At 42.6% G+C, this 18,676-nt stretch overlaps 1 protein-coding gene and 1 non-coding gene across 6 annotated transcripts; one reads left to right on the forward strand and one right to left on the reverse strand.

Annotated features, from left to right (window-relative positions):
• Positions 1 to 21: 21 nt before the first annotated feature.
• LOC108599974 (putative cyclin-dependent serine/threonine-protein kinase DDB_G0272797/DDB_G0274007) lies at positions 22 to 14,579 on the reverse strand. Of its 5 annotated transcripts, XM_017987243.2 has the most exons (8): positions 14,277 to 14,579; positions 10,695 to 11,163; positions 8,493 to 8,587; positions 3,244 to 3,398; positions 2,438 to 3,052; positions 1,510 to 1,912; positions 1,321 to 1,448; positions 22 to 1,252 (listed from the first exon to the last, which is right to left on the reverse strand). In XM_017987243.2, the coding sequence occupies exons 2-8, from the start codon at positions 10,811 to 10,813 to the stop codon at positions 1,160 to 1,162; spliced, it is 1,608 nt and encodes a 535-aa protein (XP_017842732.1). In that variant the 5' UTR covers positions 10,814 to 11,163; positions 14,277 to 14,579; the 3' UTR covers positions 22 to 1,159. The 5 variants fall into 5 exon arrangements, with proteins under 5 accessions (XP_017842732.1, XP_017842733.1, XP_033149713.1 ...); XM_017987244.2 differs by lacking the exons at positions 10,695 to 11,163; positions 14,277 to 14,579 and adding an exon at positions 9,567 to 9,793; XM_033293822.1 differs by lacking the exons at positions 8,493 to 8,587; positions 10,695 to 11,163; positions 14,277 to 14,579 and adding an exon at positions 5,518 to 8,182 and having other exon boundaries at positions 22 to 1,249.
• Trnar-ucg lies at positions 8,891 to 8,963 on the forward strand. Its single transcript has one exon. It is a non-coding gene; the product is annotated as a tRNA-Arg (tRNA).
• Positions 14,580 to 18,676: the final 4,097 nt, after the last annotated feature.

Below are 18,676 nucleotides of genomic sequence, written 5' to 3' on the forward strand. Positions count from 1 at the left end.
TCAATAAACACACAAGATTCGCTCTTCTCGTCGCGAGTAATCAGTAAACTTGCCATTTATTCAAATGTAGTTATCATAGTTATCAGTTATACAATATTTGTATTGAGTATAACAAGAATTTCATCAATTATTTTATAAGCTTGTGGGTAAGTCAGAGAGTTTGGATTCACGCGTGGCACCACAACGGCGCACAAAGCAGGCCCACTTGATGGTTCTTAGACAGGCAACGGCATCCTCATATTATTACCTGCACCAAGTCGGGCTTGCTGCTATGCAGCGCTGTGGCAGCCACACGCAGATGGGTTGCATATAAGCAACTATAGTTTAGTTTAGTTTGGTTTGATTTTCGAGACTTTACTCACACAGTACAAGCTGTAATCTGATTTATCGTTTGCACAACATATATTAATAACGGCTAGTTGAGATTTTTTATCATATGCTCATTAACAATAAATATAATCATAAATATGTATAATCTATATGCAAAGATATAGAACAAAAACATAATCAAGCAAAAACAAAAACTTGTTTAACAGTTCACCCAAACACTAGCAGTTTCCACTAAACTCAGCCTAAGCCTATGCAGACTTGGCGTTATGCTTGACGCTTACAATTTACAGTTAATAGTGCGTAGCGCATAACGCCCAGTGGGCGTGGCTGGAGGCTTGTGCTAGTAGACGGAACTGCTGCTGGGTTCTTTCTAGTAAAACATGGCAATAACAATATATAAGATAAGATATAAGTGTTAGTTCGTTTATCAACGTTTAGTTGTTTTTTTTTTTGTTTACTTTTACTTTTTGCTAAAATTTGTCGTTGCTAGCTTATAATTAATTGATAAGCATATGCTCCAAAAAATGTTAAACTCTTTAAGCTTCAGTTATGGCTTCTTTATGCAGAGATAGCCCCTGATATTCGTTTCGTATTTGGCATAATAGAATATAGTGAAAGTTTGATAGTTGGTTAGTATAACAATATATAGTGTATAGTATATAGTTGATATATAGTTGGTTCGTTAGTTTGTCGTTTTAGTAACATATACACGATCGTTTTATTATATTATATGAAGTGGGTTCCATTGAGTTTTGATTTTCTTTTCTATTTTCCAGTAATTGCTTTGATCCTTTTCCTTTCCGTTTTCCTTGCGTCGTCACTTGGTCACTTAGGCAAACATATGCTGAGTGCCTGGGGGCACCTTGTAGCTGGGATAAGTGTTGTTCAGCTGATGCTTGGCAAAGAAACCGGTGTAGTCCTGCTGGTAAGCACACCACATTTAAAATAGCAAACCATTTTTCAGGAACTTCAAATCCATGCTTTGCTTACCCGATTAACGCGACGTGGACGGCAGACGGGACCCAACGCCAATTGGCGTCGCTCCTCATTCTCTTTTGCCGCAGCCTCCTTGTATTCCTGTGGTGGCCACTTCATGTCTCCGCGCGATGTGCTGCCTCCTGCAATCAAAAGTCATAATTTAGAAATGCTCAGGCTGCTGGCAAAAATTAGATCACTTACCCCTATAATTGACGGCGGCTGGCTGCGAAGCATAAACAGGTGCTGGTGTTTGTGAAACGGGCGCCTCCTTGCGCAGCGTTATGATGCCAGGACTGGCGCCACGGTAGTCATGCTGCAGATCGGTCTGATCCTGCGAGTAGTGCAAGTGGTGCTGCTGCTGATGCTGTTGGGGCTGCGAATAAGAATTGTATTGCGGTTGAGCATTGTATTGAGCGCCACCGTTTTGTTGTGCATAATGCGGCTGCTGTTGATAGCCGGACGACGTCTGATAGGGCGACTGTTGTTGATGTTGGTGGTGTGCCTGCTGTTGCTGCTGGTGCGGCTGCTGCCAGTGTTGCTGGTGCGGCTGCTGATGCTGCTGCTGGTTGTAGTGGTCGTGGGATGGCGCACGATATTGTTGCTGCTGCAGTTTCAGTTGCAGTTGCATGCATTTTTCAGGTGGTGCCAATGGACGGGTGTTTATGGAATTGATGTTGGGTGCAGGTGCAACAGTTAAACAGACAGAGATAGAAAGATAGACAAATGTACAGTTATAGGTTTTGTTGTAGACAAGACATGAACATTGGGTCAGTGGGTTAGGTGAACAGAGCTTTTTAGAAAGGAGAGCGACATCGCAGTTTACAGCTGAAATTGTTGTAGAGCAGAGAAGCAAAGAGCAGAATAGAAAGCTTTGGTTAATGCTAGGCTAGAATTTAGTAACTACTATGCAGCGTTATTAAAAAGTAAGCTTAGTGCTTATGCGTGGGTTTACACATTAACAATTCGTGTATTCGTGGCACGCATAAACGCTGACTAAGAACTCATGGGTTATGGGTTTAGTTTCTGTGTTGTGTGCCTAGCTGGGATTTTCAACTATTGTAGACAGCAGCAGCCAAGTAGAAAGTTTGCATCGAGCCAAGACAATAAATCCTTATGGCCTTAACGGTACCTGTTGTGCATAGTGTTGCTGTTGTTGTTGCTGCTGCTGCTGCTGCTGATAAGGCGCATAGTTGGCAACGGCGGCTGCCACTGTGCCACTGAATTCACTGTGTGGCCTGTGCTGAGGCGCAGCTGCTGCCACGCCCCCTGTGTGGTATTCACTGTGTGCCCTGGGCTGAGGCGCAGCTGCTGCTACGCCACCCATGTGGTATTCACTGTGCGTCTTGGGCAGAGGCGCGCGTATGGATTTCCAGCCATTTGCATTATCAACATGTTGATGTTGCTGCTGCTGTGGGTAAGCAGATTGCTGGTAGTGCTGCTGCTGTTGGTGCTGTTGTTGTTGCTGGTGTGGGTATGCAGCATAGGTATCAGCAGTAGGCTCGCGGGAACGCTGTCTATTGAACTGGGCCTGTGTGTATTGGATGGGTTGTTGTTGTTGTTGTTGTGGTTGGTTATAGTGATTAGCTGGCTGAGCAGCAGTTGCTGCTGCTGGTGCTGCAGCAGCTGTTGCTGGCGCATAACCATTGGACGCATAGTTAGTCGAGCTACCATAATTGTGCTGGGGATGTTGCTGGGGGTGTTGCTGATGTTGGGAACGTGGCTGAACGTTGTTATAAATGGCACCCTGCAAATGCGTTAGCTATCAATGTATGGGTGTGTGTGTGTGTATGTGTTGTATGTACATGTGTGCCTCACCAATGGTTACCCAATGATAGTTTCATATACAGTAACAATTACATTTAATATATACACCATATGTACAAAATAAAATATATACAGACTTATTTTAGCTGTGGCAGCGACTGTCAAAATTACCTGAGCTGGAGCAGCAGACGTTGCAGCTGGAGCTGTGGCAGGCTGGGCATAGTAGCCACCGGCGCCTGGCGCTGGACTCTGAGTCTGCGGCTGTGGCGTAAACTCACGCACAATGCGCTCCTCAGAGGCGGGTGGCCAAGCGACGCGTTTGTAACCTAAGAGAGAAATGAGAGTGAGTGTCCGAGTATAAAACAAAAAATAACATTCAACAAAATGCGGCCAACACGCGCATAGACGTGGGCGTTGCTAGCCTTGGATGCACACGCACACATACACACAATTATATGCAAGTACAAATGTACAAACAGCTGAAATGAATTCTGAAAAAATTCCTTGTGCAAGACACACAATTTAAAGATGATTTAAGCCAATTAAAAATGCACACAAATTAAAGAGCTAAAATTGAAAACGATATGAACGCAAAATATGTTTTCATTTTCGAATACTCGAATCTTAGTATTGCAAATCATCTGCCGCTGCCGCTGCTGTTGCTGGTGCCAATGATGCTGCTGCTGCTGCTGTCATTGCAGCTAAATTTAGCTCACGTTTCGAAAACAAAGTATTTTTATTGCCAACAACAACAGCAACAGCAGCAGCATGAACAGCAGCAACATCAACGACAGCCAGGCGTTGACAACACTCTTGTGACAGCTTTAATTAAGCTCAGAACTAACTAGAACAGTAACTAAATGCTAGGTGTGTGTGTATGCTTTACCCTCCAGATTCTTGTAGTTCTCGTTAATGATCTTCCACTGAGCGACCATGTTGTTGATTTTTTTGAAATTCCTTAGCTACTTATATGCGTTGAAATTAAAAAATATATCTGTGTATATATTTTTGTATCTTTAAATAACAAATTTATGACCCGCGTCTGTCTGTGAATTCTTTTTAATTTCACACACAAAAAAAATTGACGATCTTTGCGTTTGGCATACACTGAACAGTTATGTAATTGAATTTTTTATTAATTGATTGCGTTAGATTGAGCTAAATTTTGTTTGCAAATTTCTCTATTTTTTTCTTTGGAACACCACAGAAATATGTTCGAATTTATTTATATGAAATTTTGAAAATTGATTTGGCAACTAATTTTAAGATATTCGCGCGCGCGTATTCGTAATTTAAATCAAATTGTTCGCTGTGGCTCGTTAATAATTGAATTATGGCAAATCAATTTGGAGCTAATTATTAATTTGAATAAATAGTTTCGGATTTTTCTATGGCTAAGGTTCGTTCTTCGTTTCGCGTTGGCTGCGCGATATCTTTTTGCCTTCGATGTATGCTACTAAGTGAGATGCTCAGGAAATTATTTGATGCCAACAGATGCGAAAGAATCTCTAAATCGGCTATGGTATATACTATATACATACATACATATATATATATATGCATGTGTGTGTGTTGGTGGTGAAAATCGAGGCGCGCTAAATACGTGAGAAATTAAATTGCTGTTAATGATGCGCAGTCTGAGGAGAAAATTGAGAGGGCGGTGCGGCGGGGTGTGGACACTTCTGCATTGTTTACACCTTCGATTTTTGATTTGTGTGCCGCCTTGAAATGTGGCAAGTATCAAGGTCCACAAAGGTTGAGTGTGCGCGCCAAAGATGAGCATATACTTTATATATAGGTAAAGATAAAATCTTTGGCATATTTGCTTTGTACTCTCAGCATTATATAAATCGCTTTTAAATACGTTTTTGCGGATGAGTAACTAACGTTGTCATCCTAGTCTGGCGGCGACGACGACTCTGACTCAATTTTGTATGTGCTAAATTTAAATATTTGTTAGCCAAGAAATAAGCTAAATAAATCTGTTTTTAAACGTATTCTCACAGGTGTATGACAAACTGTTGGCTCATTAAAATTATTAGCAATCTTGTTAAAATAAATACAATGTGTAGTACTGAAACTCATAAATTACGCTTGTTAAACACGTTGGCAATATGTTTAACGAACGACTGCCAAGGATCATTATCTATGCGCCAGCATATAGTATTTATCTTTATAGTTGCCTCCACTTAAGCACCCACTGCTTGTTGCATCTGCAATTGCTTTAGGCTCAGCGCCGTTCACTTTAAATGTTTTTCATCTTTTGTATCGAGAGCTATTTGAAATATTCTCACCTTGCGGATATGACCTAGAACGCACCTGGTTGGGGCTGGGGCTATAGAAAGTGTCGCCTCGAAATTTGAGATTTAAATATTAAAATTCTCACAAGAACATGCCACACACACTGAAACAAACAACACACACACTTGGGACACATGCACGCACCTTCGATGCCTATATAGGGGCGTGGCGAAACATTATCAAACGAGCGATTGACGCTAAAGTCGCGCGTCGACTGCGTCAACTCTCCGTCCTCGCTGGCGGCCAGCGACTTGAAAGGCGCTTGGCCATGTTGCAGCAGGAAGTCAAAGGGCGGCGGCTGCGAGTTGCAACGTGGCGTGGCAGGCGGCGTGGCAGCCAGCAGTGTCGAGGAGCTGGACAGGCACAGCTGCAGCGGCTGTGTGGCCGTATGCACCAGCAGTCCTGTATTCTGTCCCAGCTGCGGCACATGCGTGTACTTGGCTTCCAGCGTCGTGGGCGTGGGTGTGGGCGTGGCAGCTGACTGCACTGCATTGAGGCCAAAGGGCGAGCTGCAACGTTGCGCAGTTTCAATAAGCGGCGCTGGATATTTGCGCGCAGGCAAGGGACTGGGCGAACGACTTCGCACCCACTGCACAGGCTCTGGCTCCAAGCTGGAGCTGCTGGGCGCGGTTATAATTTGCACCTCGCTGCGTTGACGCCACAGCTGCGGCTGCGGCTGCGGCTTTGGCTCTGTCTCTGTCTTTGGTTGCAGCTGCGGCTGCGGCTTTGGCTCTGCCTCTGGCTTTGGTTGCTGCTGCTGTTGTTGTGCATCCTCCCAGGATATTTGCCTTGAGACGTAAGGACTGCGTATTTCATAGGTGGCCTTGTAGTTGGTCAACAGTTCATTTTGTAAATTGTTAAAGCGCCATTGATCTGCCTGGTTAATCTTGCCCCAGCCATGCGGCGAGTCGCGACATTCGCCACAAATGGCGCACCAACTGCCAGCGCCAGCGCCAGCGCCAGCGCTTCCAGCTTCAGTGTGCTCCAGCTGCTCATGTGTACAACTGCTGGCGGTGTCCGACTTGGCCAACTGCTCATAGTTTGCAATAACATCGGACACATGTTTGTAGTCTGGCTCCTCCGCCTGCTTTTCCTCCTCCTCCTCCTCTTCTTCGTCTATGAGCACAGTCTGTGCCTCGCCAGCTGTTGGCGTTTGCTTGTGCTCCAGTTGCAGCAGCTCTTGCTTTTGCTCCTCGTTGTCCAGCGCCTCGGCTATCTTATGCAAATCCTGCAGCGCACGCTCCACTATGGGCACATTCTCTTCCGGCTTTGCCTCAGGCACTGTTGACTCCTCGCCGAGCTGATTCTTGGGCAGCTGCTGTATGCCAGCAGCACGACAATAAATCTGTCGTAGTATAGCCTGCAGTGGACTCTCCACTGCCAGTATGGGTGACTGTCTGGCGGCAAACATATCCCAAAGTTCTGGCCTTGGCTGCACTGTCTCCACTTCAGCTACAGGCGCTGCTGTTGGTGGCGTCGGTGTGGGCGTGGCTTGCACACTGCGCTGCAGCGCCTGCTTGGCATTCTCCATGTACGAATCGATCTGACGCAGATGCTCCGCTATGGACTGTTGAATGTGCGCATATTTGGCCTCCAGCTGCGCAATCTCCACATGCGCCTCGTGCTGCTCATAAATGCCGCCCTGGCGACGCGTTTGCTTAGCCTGATCCTGCTCCGCTGAGCCTTTCGCGCGTGCGCGCAGCTGAGCGGGCGGTGTTGGTGGCGGCGGCAGCGGAGGGGGCGTGGGTATGCAGCTGGAATTGCAGGGCTTGGGCTTGTTGCTGTCCTGGCGCTGCAGCTTGATGCCGCTGGTGGCGCTTATGTAAGTGGGCGTGGCCTCCTCCGGCATGGTGTGTTCCTGGCGCAAATAATCGCAGGCTTCGCTATAAATGCGCTGCGCCGTCGCCTGCAGCGGTTGCTCCTCCGTGCTGCTGATGCTGATGGGTATGATGCGCGTCTCAGACTGCGATTGCAACTGGGACTGCTCGGCTGGTGTGGTCATGGCCAGCACCAAAGCCAGCTGCTGCTGCTGCTTAGCTGCCAGACTGTCAATTACGGCGGACGCTTCACTTGGCAGGCTTTCCCTAACGGCAGCAGCTGTGCCCGTTCTTTGCTTATCGCTTGGCACTGCTGGCAGCGGCATGGCTTCCAAATCGATGTCAACCTTGTGCTGCTTCTCCTCCTCGCTGTCGCCGTCATAGCAGATCTTTAGCTCCGTGGCCAGTTTAATGCAACGACGCTGCAGCTTTGGTGTGCCATTGGCACTGCGTGGTTTGGGTGGCGGCAAATCTGTGCTGGCGGCTGTTACGACTCGTTTTCTGCTGCGTCCACGCTCCAGCGAGTAGGACTGACGCTTAAGACGCGGACGATAGGGCTGGCTAGCTGGCAAAGTGGGCGTGGCAGCGCGTCTATGCGTCAGCTGTTCATAGTACTCGCATTTGGGCGCCACTAGGCCAATGTCCGCATCTGCTGCTTTGGTTTCAGGTGCCGAGAAGCCCTTGGTCTTGGGCGTCACCTGTTCCTCCTCACTCTGCTTGAGTTGCTTTGGCTGCGGTGCCCTTGACTGCTCCTTTGGACGCAGCTGCTGGCGCAACTGCTCCACAGTTGGCTCCGGTATGCGCGTGGGACTGTTGAACTTCTCACGCAGCGCATCCACGCTGTGCGTATGCGTGGGTGAGGGTGTGGGCGCATGGCTGGACACAACAATTGTTGGTGTCTGCTCCAGCTCTGTGGGCGGCCAGCTATGTTCTCGCTTGGGCAGATGACGACGCGTGGACATGCGATTTATGCGCATCACCGTCTCCCGATCTATGGTCACCTCATGCTGCTGGCTAAGATAACTTGTCTTGATCTGATCCAGCAGCTGCTGGTGCACCGCATGATGCGGTGATGTTTGTAATTCGCGCAGACGCGCGCGACTTTGTCTGGGAGCAGCAAAAGAGTCGCCTGCATTTTGAATAACTAATTGTTCAATCAATTTGTATATAAACAAATTCTCTGACGGCACATACTGTTACTGTGGGCTGTGGGCGTGGCATATTGTTGAATGTCTTACACTGTTTCATTTTGGTATTTGTTGTTTACAATTAACAAACAATTAGTCAGTTTTATTAACTTACCGCATTTTACTTGTTGCTCCTCCTCCTCGACGGCACGAAGAACGGCAGAGTTGGCCAAGTTCAATGGCTTGGTGATTTGTTCGTCGACTTCAATCCTATAAATAAAAGCAATAATTATTAAAATAATTAATTAATGGCTATTTTACTTCTTTCAGTTCAAGTTCTACTCGCGCCAAATGAGTTTTCGCTACTGAGCGGTTGACAGTTTGACAGCAAACGCTCCTAACCGCTAAGATAGCGGCTGTCAAACTGCACACAGTGCTCACTGACAGAAGGTTGTTAATTTTCAGCGTGTTTTGCAGCTGTCAGCTTTTAGCAGGCAGCATATGCTATTTTTAGACACAAGTTGGCGCTGCTTTATCTGCTAAAGTGTTGAGTTAGTCGAATCATTTCAACAAGACCGTGTGGCCTAATGGATAAGGCGTCGGACTTCGGATCCGAAGATTGCAGGTTCGAGTCCTGTCACGGTCGCAGATAAGTAACTTTTTTGTTTTTTTTTTATTTTATTTAATTGAGCTAGCTAATCTATTTTTGTATATGAAAATTGTTTTGTCATATGCACGCGCTAATTGAGGGCGAGCGTTGCGGGTCGACAATTGTTATGGCTGCTTGGCTTGCCAAAAATGCTTGCGACATGTCCGAGATGATCTGTATATATTTATAAGACGTCTAAACTATTGGCAATCACATGCTAAAGTTGAAAATAGTTTTTCCAAGTTGAACGAGTGTGTCGTCATTTAGAAACTGTTACTAAGTATATGGCAAAGTTCGACTGTAAACGTGGCTATTGTTGTTGCTGTTATTATTGTTGTTGTTAGTTTCGCTGCTGCCCCCATGAGTCAGACACTGGCAATGGCAGGCAGTCAAAAGATGCATCAGAACTTTTGGCTAGGCGCCTGCATTGTGTTTGTTGACATTGTTGTTGTAATCGTTGTTGCAATTGTTGTTGCTGTTGTTGTTACACCGCATTGAGAGCTGCGTGTGACTCATCGATCATTAGAGATTTGTTTGGGCACTTATATAAACTTGGTACAAACAAGTATCTAACAGATGTGCGCCACATAATTAACGTACATGGCTGCTGGAGAGCTGCTGCTGCTGCTGGTGCTGCTGGATGCAAGGTCGCTGGAGATTGTTTAGTTGCCACAACTTGTGGACAAAGTTTCTTTCGGGCGAACTTTGGTTTATTGAAACGCACACGCGAACGCGTCTGGTTGCTCTGGCAATTCGCAATTGGCAATTGGCAATTGACAATATCGAGTGGCAACACACACAGGAAAGTATCTGAATGTTTAGAGCGGTGCACGTTTTGTCGCACGCATAGACAACGAATAACTGACCAAAAGCTACTTTAAATTGGCGAATGTGGCGCAGTTTAGGCCGGTTTATTTAAACAACAATTGCAAACAACAATTGCCAGAGATAATGCTGGCTAAAGAGCGACAACGACAACGGCGACAGCTAAAGAAGAAGCAGCAGCAGCAGCATCAGCGGCAGCGCAAGCAAATTTCAATTATAAAGTATCTTAAAGATACGCGCACGCTCGTTGTCTTGCTGCTTGCTACTTATGTGTAGCTTTTGGTAATTACAATTAAAAGTCAAGCACTTTTAATTGTACAGCGTTTCCTTCTCTGTGTGTGTGAGTGTGTGCATGGGTGTGTGCAAAACAAATTGAAAGCAACTGCAGCTTTAGCTACAAATCGCCAGCAGTTGTTGCTGTTGCTGCTGCTGCTGCTGATGCTGGTGGCAGCGCAGTTGGCGTTAACGTTGCGCTGCAGTGCACAGCGTACGCTATATCATGCACTATATAGCGATGCACATACATATATAAATGCATATAATACACTCTCAGTACATTAATGTCTTTTCATGTGCACCTGTGCTGCATACACAGCGGCAGCGGCAGCAGCAGCAGATACAAGATATAATGGCCACACAACAGTCGCCCCCCCACCCCACTGGCTGTTCGCTGCCAAAGCAAGCGCCCTTCATATTGAGGGCTAACTAACTAACGCTAAAAATTTGCCTTTGAGACTTTGGCAGCCCTTCGCATTGCTAAAAACTTTACTGAGAGGCTTAGTTTGAAAAGGGGGCCGCGGGGGTGTGGTTGCTGATTTAGTCTGATTCGCTTTCATCTTTACACATTTACGCATTTCTATAAAATTATGCATTTAAATGTATAATCATTTTCATTTGACTTACCCGTCGGCCCCAAAGGCCTTCAGTTCCCGATCCAGCGTGGCCTTCACATTCTCCTGGGAGTAGAGGCCCATGGGTGAATTGAATTGCTTGTGCACAAGTTTGCGTTGTACGCCAGCCATGTTGCTGTTGTTTTTGTTGCTATTGCTGCTGCTTCGGTATTGCTGTTGACTTGAGTTGTTTTGAGCTTTAGCTTTAGCCGCTGCTGCTTCTGTTTGCTTCCACTTGCTGGCTTTCTTTTCTATTTTCTATATAAAGTCTGCTGCCTGATAGAGCTGCCTTGTCGCTGCGAAACTTTTAAATTATTGTTGATAAAAAATATTTTAAAAATTTCACATTGGCTGCTTATAGTTGTTGTTGCTGTTGTTGTTATTGTTGTTGCCTAATAATTTGTACCGCTTCGAACAAAAGTATTTTTTATAGTTGTAAGCTTAATGAAAATATCGTTAATCGTGTATCGTTGCTGTTCGTTCTGTAATTGGAAACAAAACACAGACATAAATATTATAATTGTTTTAAATGCACTCGGTTGAGTTGATGAATTACACATTATTTATGGTTGTCACATGCGTATGCGTAAGCCCCTCAAAAGCTTTATTTCCTGGCCCACAATTTCCGCTTGTTATGCTGGATTTTGTGCACAAATTTATTTGCCTCTTTTTTGTTGTATTAATTTTAATTATTCATGTCAGCTGCAATATGCAAGAACAATGAATCCCTGCTGACAACTTAATCCCACATTACGCATACTTATAACGTTGATGGCATTCTTCTTTGTATTTTTCATTTGCACTCATTACCATTAAGGTTTATGCTCATTATGCACCTATGTGCTTTCTTTCTATGCCTTTTGAGTTGGGCTTCTGCTAAGCTTTGATGTGCTTTGAAAAGTGGAAAAGGCTGTGCCAGGCAACGATTACATGTCTCAACTCAAATGCCATGGCAAAGTGTGTGCTGCAGTCGAATGAGAGCTAACGCTTTTTACTATGAATTTTTATACTCGCCATGTGGTTGCTCTGGCAACATTACAATGAGCCGCAAAATGAGAAACAAACCGTAGTATGTAAGCCAGAAATTGAAGTGTGTGCAACAAGTTTTTGTTGCTGCTCAAAGTTTTAAATTGGTAACAAGAAATTTGTAATTTTAGTGAACAAAGTTTTTTAGGCACACAATTTAATTACAGGTGCTCAGTAATTGAAATGCAACACACACACACGCACACAACCGCAAATATATTTGCATATAATTTTCCACAAATGTTTTCAGTTAAAGCTCAAATGCTTCAATGTCATATATATAGCTTGACTAACTATAGATATATCTATATTTCCATTATAAAAGCACTGGAAGGCACTGTCTATATGCAGACTTCTATATGTTTTTATATATGTAAGCGCCGAATGACACCAATTTCTTTAATTTGTGTAGGCTTTACAGCTGCTGCAAACAAATTACAAGCTATATATATGTATATATTTAAAATTTGCGCTGTATCCTATATATGCAAAATATATATTTAGAGAGAGAGACTCACTACTGTCACATTTAAAATTGTATTCTAAACTAATTTGAGCAGCACTTTTTGACTGGCGAAATATTGTTATATTTTGGTATATGTGTTAAAAATTTCTGTGCATATACTTTTTTGTGTTTCAATTTGTTAAAAATAGACAGCACCACGTATTTAGATTGAAATATGCTCAATTCGTTTTTGTCGGCTATACTAATAATTTCTGCTGTATTTTCAGACGCACACAGGCCGTTTCGCTGAGTGGTTTCTTTAGTACAATTTTGCTCAAAAGCCAACGAATTCCCGCCTTCTGTGTCACCTTAAATAAAATTAGCAAGCTTTCAGTTTTCAGTTTTCCGTTTTGTTTTGCTTGTTTTGTGTTTTTGAGCATTATACACAGATTTGCGTCATTTCTTGATGCCTTGTCGTTTAGCCCAGCGCACACACTGCTAACGAACATAATTCCAATGTTAAATTGGTCTAGTGCATGCTTGCAACTAAAAGCGAAATTAAAAACATAATACAAATAATAAACAGATTTTATGCTGGGCAAGCTGAAGTAGCGTATAAATTAGCCCAATGTGCTGGAACTTGAAATACTTGGGCATGGAGTTTAACAGTGGCGCTGTTAGGCGTTAACAGCATCTGTACAGCGGCTGCTGATCGTTAACATAAACGAAGCAAGCTCTGTTGGCGAAATAAAAAACTGTATATAATGTTAAGTTAAATAAGTTTAACTTACATATACATATACCCCATTGTTGCATGGAATTTAAAGTAAATGAAAATGCTAGCAAAATGTAATAAAATGCTTAGCTCTGCTCGCTTGCTCTCTTTCTCTCTCTCTCTCTCTCTCTCTCTCTGTTAGTCTTTCACTCAAACTGGCCAAACACTTGATAAAATGCAAGTGTATGAGTGTGGGTGGCCTGTAAGTGAGCGCAAGTGCTGCATGTGTGTGTGTGTGTGTGTTTTATGTGCTTGTTTGTTTGCTTGTGTGTGTGTGTGTGTGTGTGCGTGTGTTTTGTTGCGCATTTTTGTGCGTTTTAATTGAGCTGCACACAGCTGTGACCTGCAGCTGTTCAAATGACCAACTTATGAGCTATTCCTACATACACACACAAGTGCACACTTACACGCATGTTGAATATGTTTACATGCGTGTGCGCCTCAAAGTAGGCAGCAATTATGCTGCTGGCTAAGAGCTCTGCAAATTAATCAACATTTAATCAAATTTTAAATAGTTATGCTATTGAGAATGCAAAATAAAAAAAGCCTGCGCCCACTTGATGATCCAATTAAGGTTTTGCACTCACATGCACACACACACAGACACACACGCATATACATAAGCAAACAGCTGTACTTAACGCTGCATTAAAGTGGTCCATGCGCAAAAATTCGCATAAAAAATGCAACGCAAAAAGCAAACACATAGCAACAACTACAGCAAAAACAATAAAAATTTGTGGCGTTAAGGCTGCTGAGCCTGCTGTGTGTGTGTGTGGCAGGCGGCTCGTGACCACCCATAGAGATACAAAATACACATACGCACCGTGTGCTGTGTATATATCTGTTTGCACATTTGGCTTCATTCTTCTTCTCTTTTTTTGTATTCTGCTCGTTTTTCCGCTATGTGGCATGTGGCATGTGTGCTGCTGTTATTGCTGGCCAAGGCTATGGCAACAATATGCGATATATGAGCAGGCAGCCCAAATCAGGTGCAAATATTGTTGCAACTGCCGTGTGTATTAAGTGCCAAAGGTATGCATGCGTGCGTGTGCGTGTGTGTGTGTGTGTGTGTGTGCGCGTGTGTGTGTTATACCTGTAGCTATAATCAATGCGTAGCGCTTAATGCTCGCCCAAATGCTTGTCAGGCATTTGTTGATTTAATTATTAGCCAGCGGGGCGTCATGTGTTTAGTTTGTTTTTAGTTGGAAACTTAGCAAAAATAATTCACTGCTAGCTTTTCACGCTTGTGAGCTCTTTATAAACGCTCAGAGCATTTATATATTTGCTATTTGTTTATGATTAATATGCATCAGCATTTATTTTTGGCTTAAAGCACCAAAACTTACCGTCCGTTTGCAATTTGGCGTTGCTTTTAATCCAATAATGCACTACAACCGCCAAATTGTCAAAGTTCGTAATGTTCTCGCGTACGTGCACCTGTCGCTGTCCCAGTCGCTGTCCCGTATCCAGCTAAGTCCAAGACACTGCCAAATTGCAATGGCAATTGCATTTTTATTGCTGTGCAGCAAAACTCACACCGATATGAACAAGACAAGAACATATTTGCGGTTTTCTTATACGGACCCGGACACGGACACGGACTACGGCTGCACCACGTTCACCACGTTGGTGGTGGTGCAGCCGGCGTTTTGTAAGCGCACCCGTTAACGAACTAAACTGAACTGCACGCAGTCAACTCGACGCGACTCGATTCGACGCACGGACAGCAAATCGCAACATGAAAAATTAAAATAAAAACGAACAATTTACAACTTTACGCAATGATCGTGCGTTCTGCTTTTCATTTTTTCATCATTCTACAATTTCACATCTTCAGCAACAACAACAAAAACAACAACAACACAGCAGCAACAGTTTTTTTATGTGTGTGGTGTGTGAGTGAGAATGCATATGGCTGCCTATTATATTTACAGTGGTGTCCAGTGCTAAAGTGCTTGTCTGTATTATTGCAATGTACATAAGTAAGTTTTGTTTAACTTTCACGCCTGAGGTTATGCTAAATATATTTAAATTCAAATTTGAGCAACTTTTAGTCAAAGGTCTTGTTTATCGCCCATAAACATTTAATAATAGCTCATTAGTTGCATATATAAAATAAATAATGGCATTTGGCAAGCGCTCAAATACAAAAATTATAATCTTGCAAGCTGTGACGCCACTGTAAAGATAAACTCTCTCTCTCTTTCTCTCCCCACTCTCTAGACAAACATTCGAAACACTCAAAGTAAATTTTCTGTGAAAATAAAGCGCGAAAATAGCAAAATAGAATTGAAATATGAAATAAAAGCAGCAGAAATAAGTTTGAAATGCCGTCGATGGATCTCAGCTACGACACTGCAGTCAACTATAGATACACATATATGTATGTATATGTGTGTATATACCAATGTATGTATGTATATGTGTGTGTGTGTTACAGAATTTTTACTGCTGGCTGTCTCCACAAAACGCGTCTCTAATATTCTATTTTTGAGTTCAATTCTTTATATATAACATTAGCTTGATTTTTTATTTATATTTTTTGTTGTTTGTCTGCCACAACAGCAGCAACAACAACAACAACAACTATGTCAGCGCGGTTTGCTTTAAAAAATGTATAAAAAATGATACACACACACACGCGCGTATATATAAAAGAAAGAATATATATATTTTGTTGGTCCCATAAAAAGCGCATTATGTCGTTTAATTGCAGCCAAACTGCTGCAATTTTATTTATGCTTCATTCTTGCTTTCAGCTTTTTCAGCTGTTATTATTTATTGTGCCGATTTTTCGTAAATTTATAATTCTTTTTTTGTTGGTTAAATATTTTTTGTTTGCTCAACAGCTAATTGCGCTTTAAATGCTAATTAGCTTACGTTGCTCTCTCTTTCTTTTTTTAAAATTTTTTTGTATTCAATGTGTGTCTCTTGTGGCCAATTTTATGGCTGCAAAATATTAAGTATACGCTTTTCATATATTTTTTTGTGTTCTGCAGCATTTTTTTATTTCTTTTATTATCATTTTCATTTCATTCAATTAAATTTTGATTGCACACACTGCACAGACAACGAAATTGGTGTCAGGCTCATATAGAATTTTGGCTTTGCAGCTTTTCATATGCAACACACTCGCACGCACACGCACACACACAGAGAAACACTTGACACACACACACACACACACACAGAGAGACACCTGCAATTGCAATTTTAACGACTGTGAAATTTGCTGTCAGCCTGTTCAGACTGTGGTGTGTATGGCTGTGTGTGTGTGTGCGTGTTTGTCTAAGTTTTGGTGGTCACCGGTTCCCGATGCGAATTATAATTGTTACTCGTCGGTTCGGTTGCCTGCTCTCAACAAACCTAAAATCAACATTCAACACTTGCCGTAAGTTGTTTTCAGCCAAAAAGATGAAAAAAACACAGATAAACTTTTGCAAAAGCAGCGCAATTTCTTAATGTTGTTGTTGTTTAATATAGCCGCTGCTGCTGCTGCTGTTGCTGCTGCTGGCTGATCCTCATGTTGTTGTTGCTGTGGCTTTCATGGAAAATTGAAAAGCGCTATGACACACATACCTACAATAATATACATATATATGTATATTTATACCTTATACAAAGAGTGGGCCTGGGTATGTGTGTGTGCTTATAAATTTTGTCTGTTGGTCTGGCTAATCATGTATTTTGATACAACACCCAAGTAAAAAGCAGCTTCGCAAAAGCCATAAATATTTAGCACACACACACACTGACAGACACACACACACACACACACACTGACAGACTAATATTTAGCGCTATAGCTATTGTATAGCTCGGACCTAATTAACAACAAAACAACACACAAATCTTATGTACTGCTGTACCTTATGTTTGTGTGGGTGTGAGTGTGTGTGTGTGTGTGGGCATTTAAATACGTTATGTATGCTTTTCACATATTCAATATTTATTTTTAGCTTTTGGAAAAGCATTTTAAAGCTGCTGGTAATACCCTTACCTTAGCCAAAGGTGTGCTAAGGCCTTGCGCATTGCCAAATCCGCTGTAAGCTTGATGAATCCCAAGTTGCCAAATAAATCCGCATGAGTAGTTGCTCTAGCTTAAGCGTATTTGGTATTCGCTGCAGCTTAGCCTTGGACTCTTTTGCAAATTTAATCAGCCTGTTTACTGTTATTTCATATATGTTTTATGCATTAAATTAGTATATTTGAGTTTTATGTTTTATGCACATAATTTTTGGAATTGTGTGTACTTATTGTTGGTTGGCTCGGCCATTAGGCAAATCAACATTTGTAATTGTTGTAGTGTGGACCAAATGAGCCGCAAGCCACGAACGCAGCATAAAAATATACAAAAACATAAATGCATATGTATGCGTATGTATATGTATGAGCAATGCGTTCAGGCGCAACAATTAGTGCAATTTGAATGACTGAAATTGAAATGCAGCGAATTGGATTTTCCCAAGCTGTCTGTCTGTCTGTCTGTCTGTACAGAAAAATCTGTGGCATAGTCATAGCTGATGTGGCACTCAATCGCATGTCAGGTGATCAATCCACGAGCGTAATGCAAGCAACAACAAAACTATATGCATATGAAAAGCGGAGAAAGGAAAAACTACAGCGCAACTGACAGCCAACAAAGCTGCTTGAAATTTCATTTTAGTATTTCACGCTACAGCGCGAAGACAACAACAACAATATGAAAAATAATATAAATAAATACAAAAAAATTATATTCGTATATGTTTAATGTTTGTGAATGATTAATGGGACATTAGAATTGAAATTGTTTTTGGCTCGTTTGCCAGTCGCTGTCAGTGTGTGTGATTTTTTTTTGCTTGCGCCAGAGACAATGCTGCTGACGTTAGCGGCGACTGCGGCAGGTGCAGCAACAGCAGCATATATATTACTATAATGTACAGATATATGGCAATTTTTTTTTTCATGCTTATACTTATGGCATGTCTTTTTAGCCGTTACCATGCCCACAGCCGCTTTTGCATGCTGCCCACGCCCGTGGCCTGCTTATGTATTAAGAGGAGCAGCTGCTGGTCACGGCTAAAGCCAAACAGGTGAGTGTTTATAATATGCATGCCAATGTGTGGTAGCTAAAATAACAACAACAACAAGAATAACAATAGCAGCGCTACAAAGAACAAAAGGCAACAGCAAACTGATAACAAGTGAGAACACCTCTTACATTTGTTTATTTGCTTTAAAAAGCATTTGTTTACATGCTATGGCAAACAAATTGTAAGTGCTTGTCATATTTAAAGATTACGTATAAACAAATATTAACTTAATATTCGCTTGTTTACTTTACTTGCTTGCTGTATGTTCAATTAACAGCAAGCAGAGGCTGTTAAGCTGCTGCTGTTAAACTGCTGCTGTTAAGCTTAACATGCTGTCCAGCTGCTGTTGAGCATACCCCACTGCAAATAATTTGAAAACAACCTCAACCCACACACCCACACACACACACACACACTACTCACTACTTGAAGAAATATGAGTGCACACACACACGCGCACACACACAAATAACTACTCGTCTTTGGCTTTGTCTGTATACTATTTGCTTAGCTTGAGTGTATTTTAGTTGTTGTGCTTTTTTCTTTTAAGCTTGTGCTTGCGCTCAGACCAAATTAAAGAGTAAATACTGCTGCCACGCATGCTGCATGCAGCAAGTAGCGACAGCCTGCAGCTGCAACATAAGCCACAAAACCAGAATCCAATCTGAGCT

Source organism: Drosophila busckii, chromosome 3L (assembly GCF_011750605.1).
Source record: "Drosophila busckii strain San Diego stock center, stock number 13000-0081.31 chromosome 3L, ASM1175060v1, whole genome shotgun sequence".
Lineage (NCBI taxonomy): Eukaryota > Metazoa > Arthropoda > Insecta > Diptera > Drosophilidae > Drosophila > Drosophila busckii.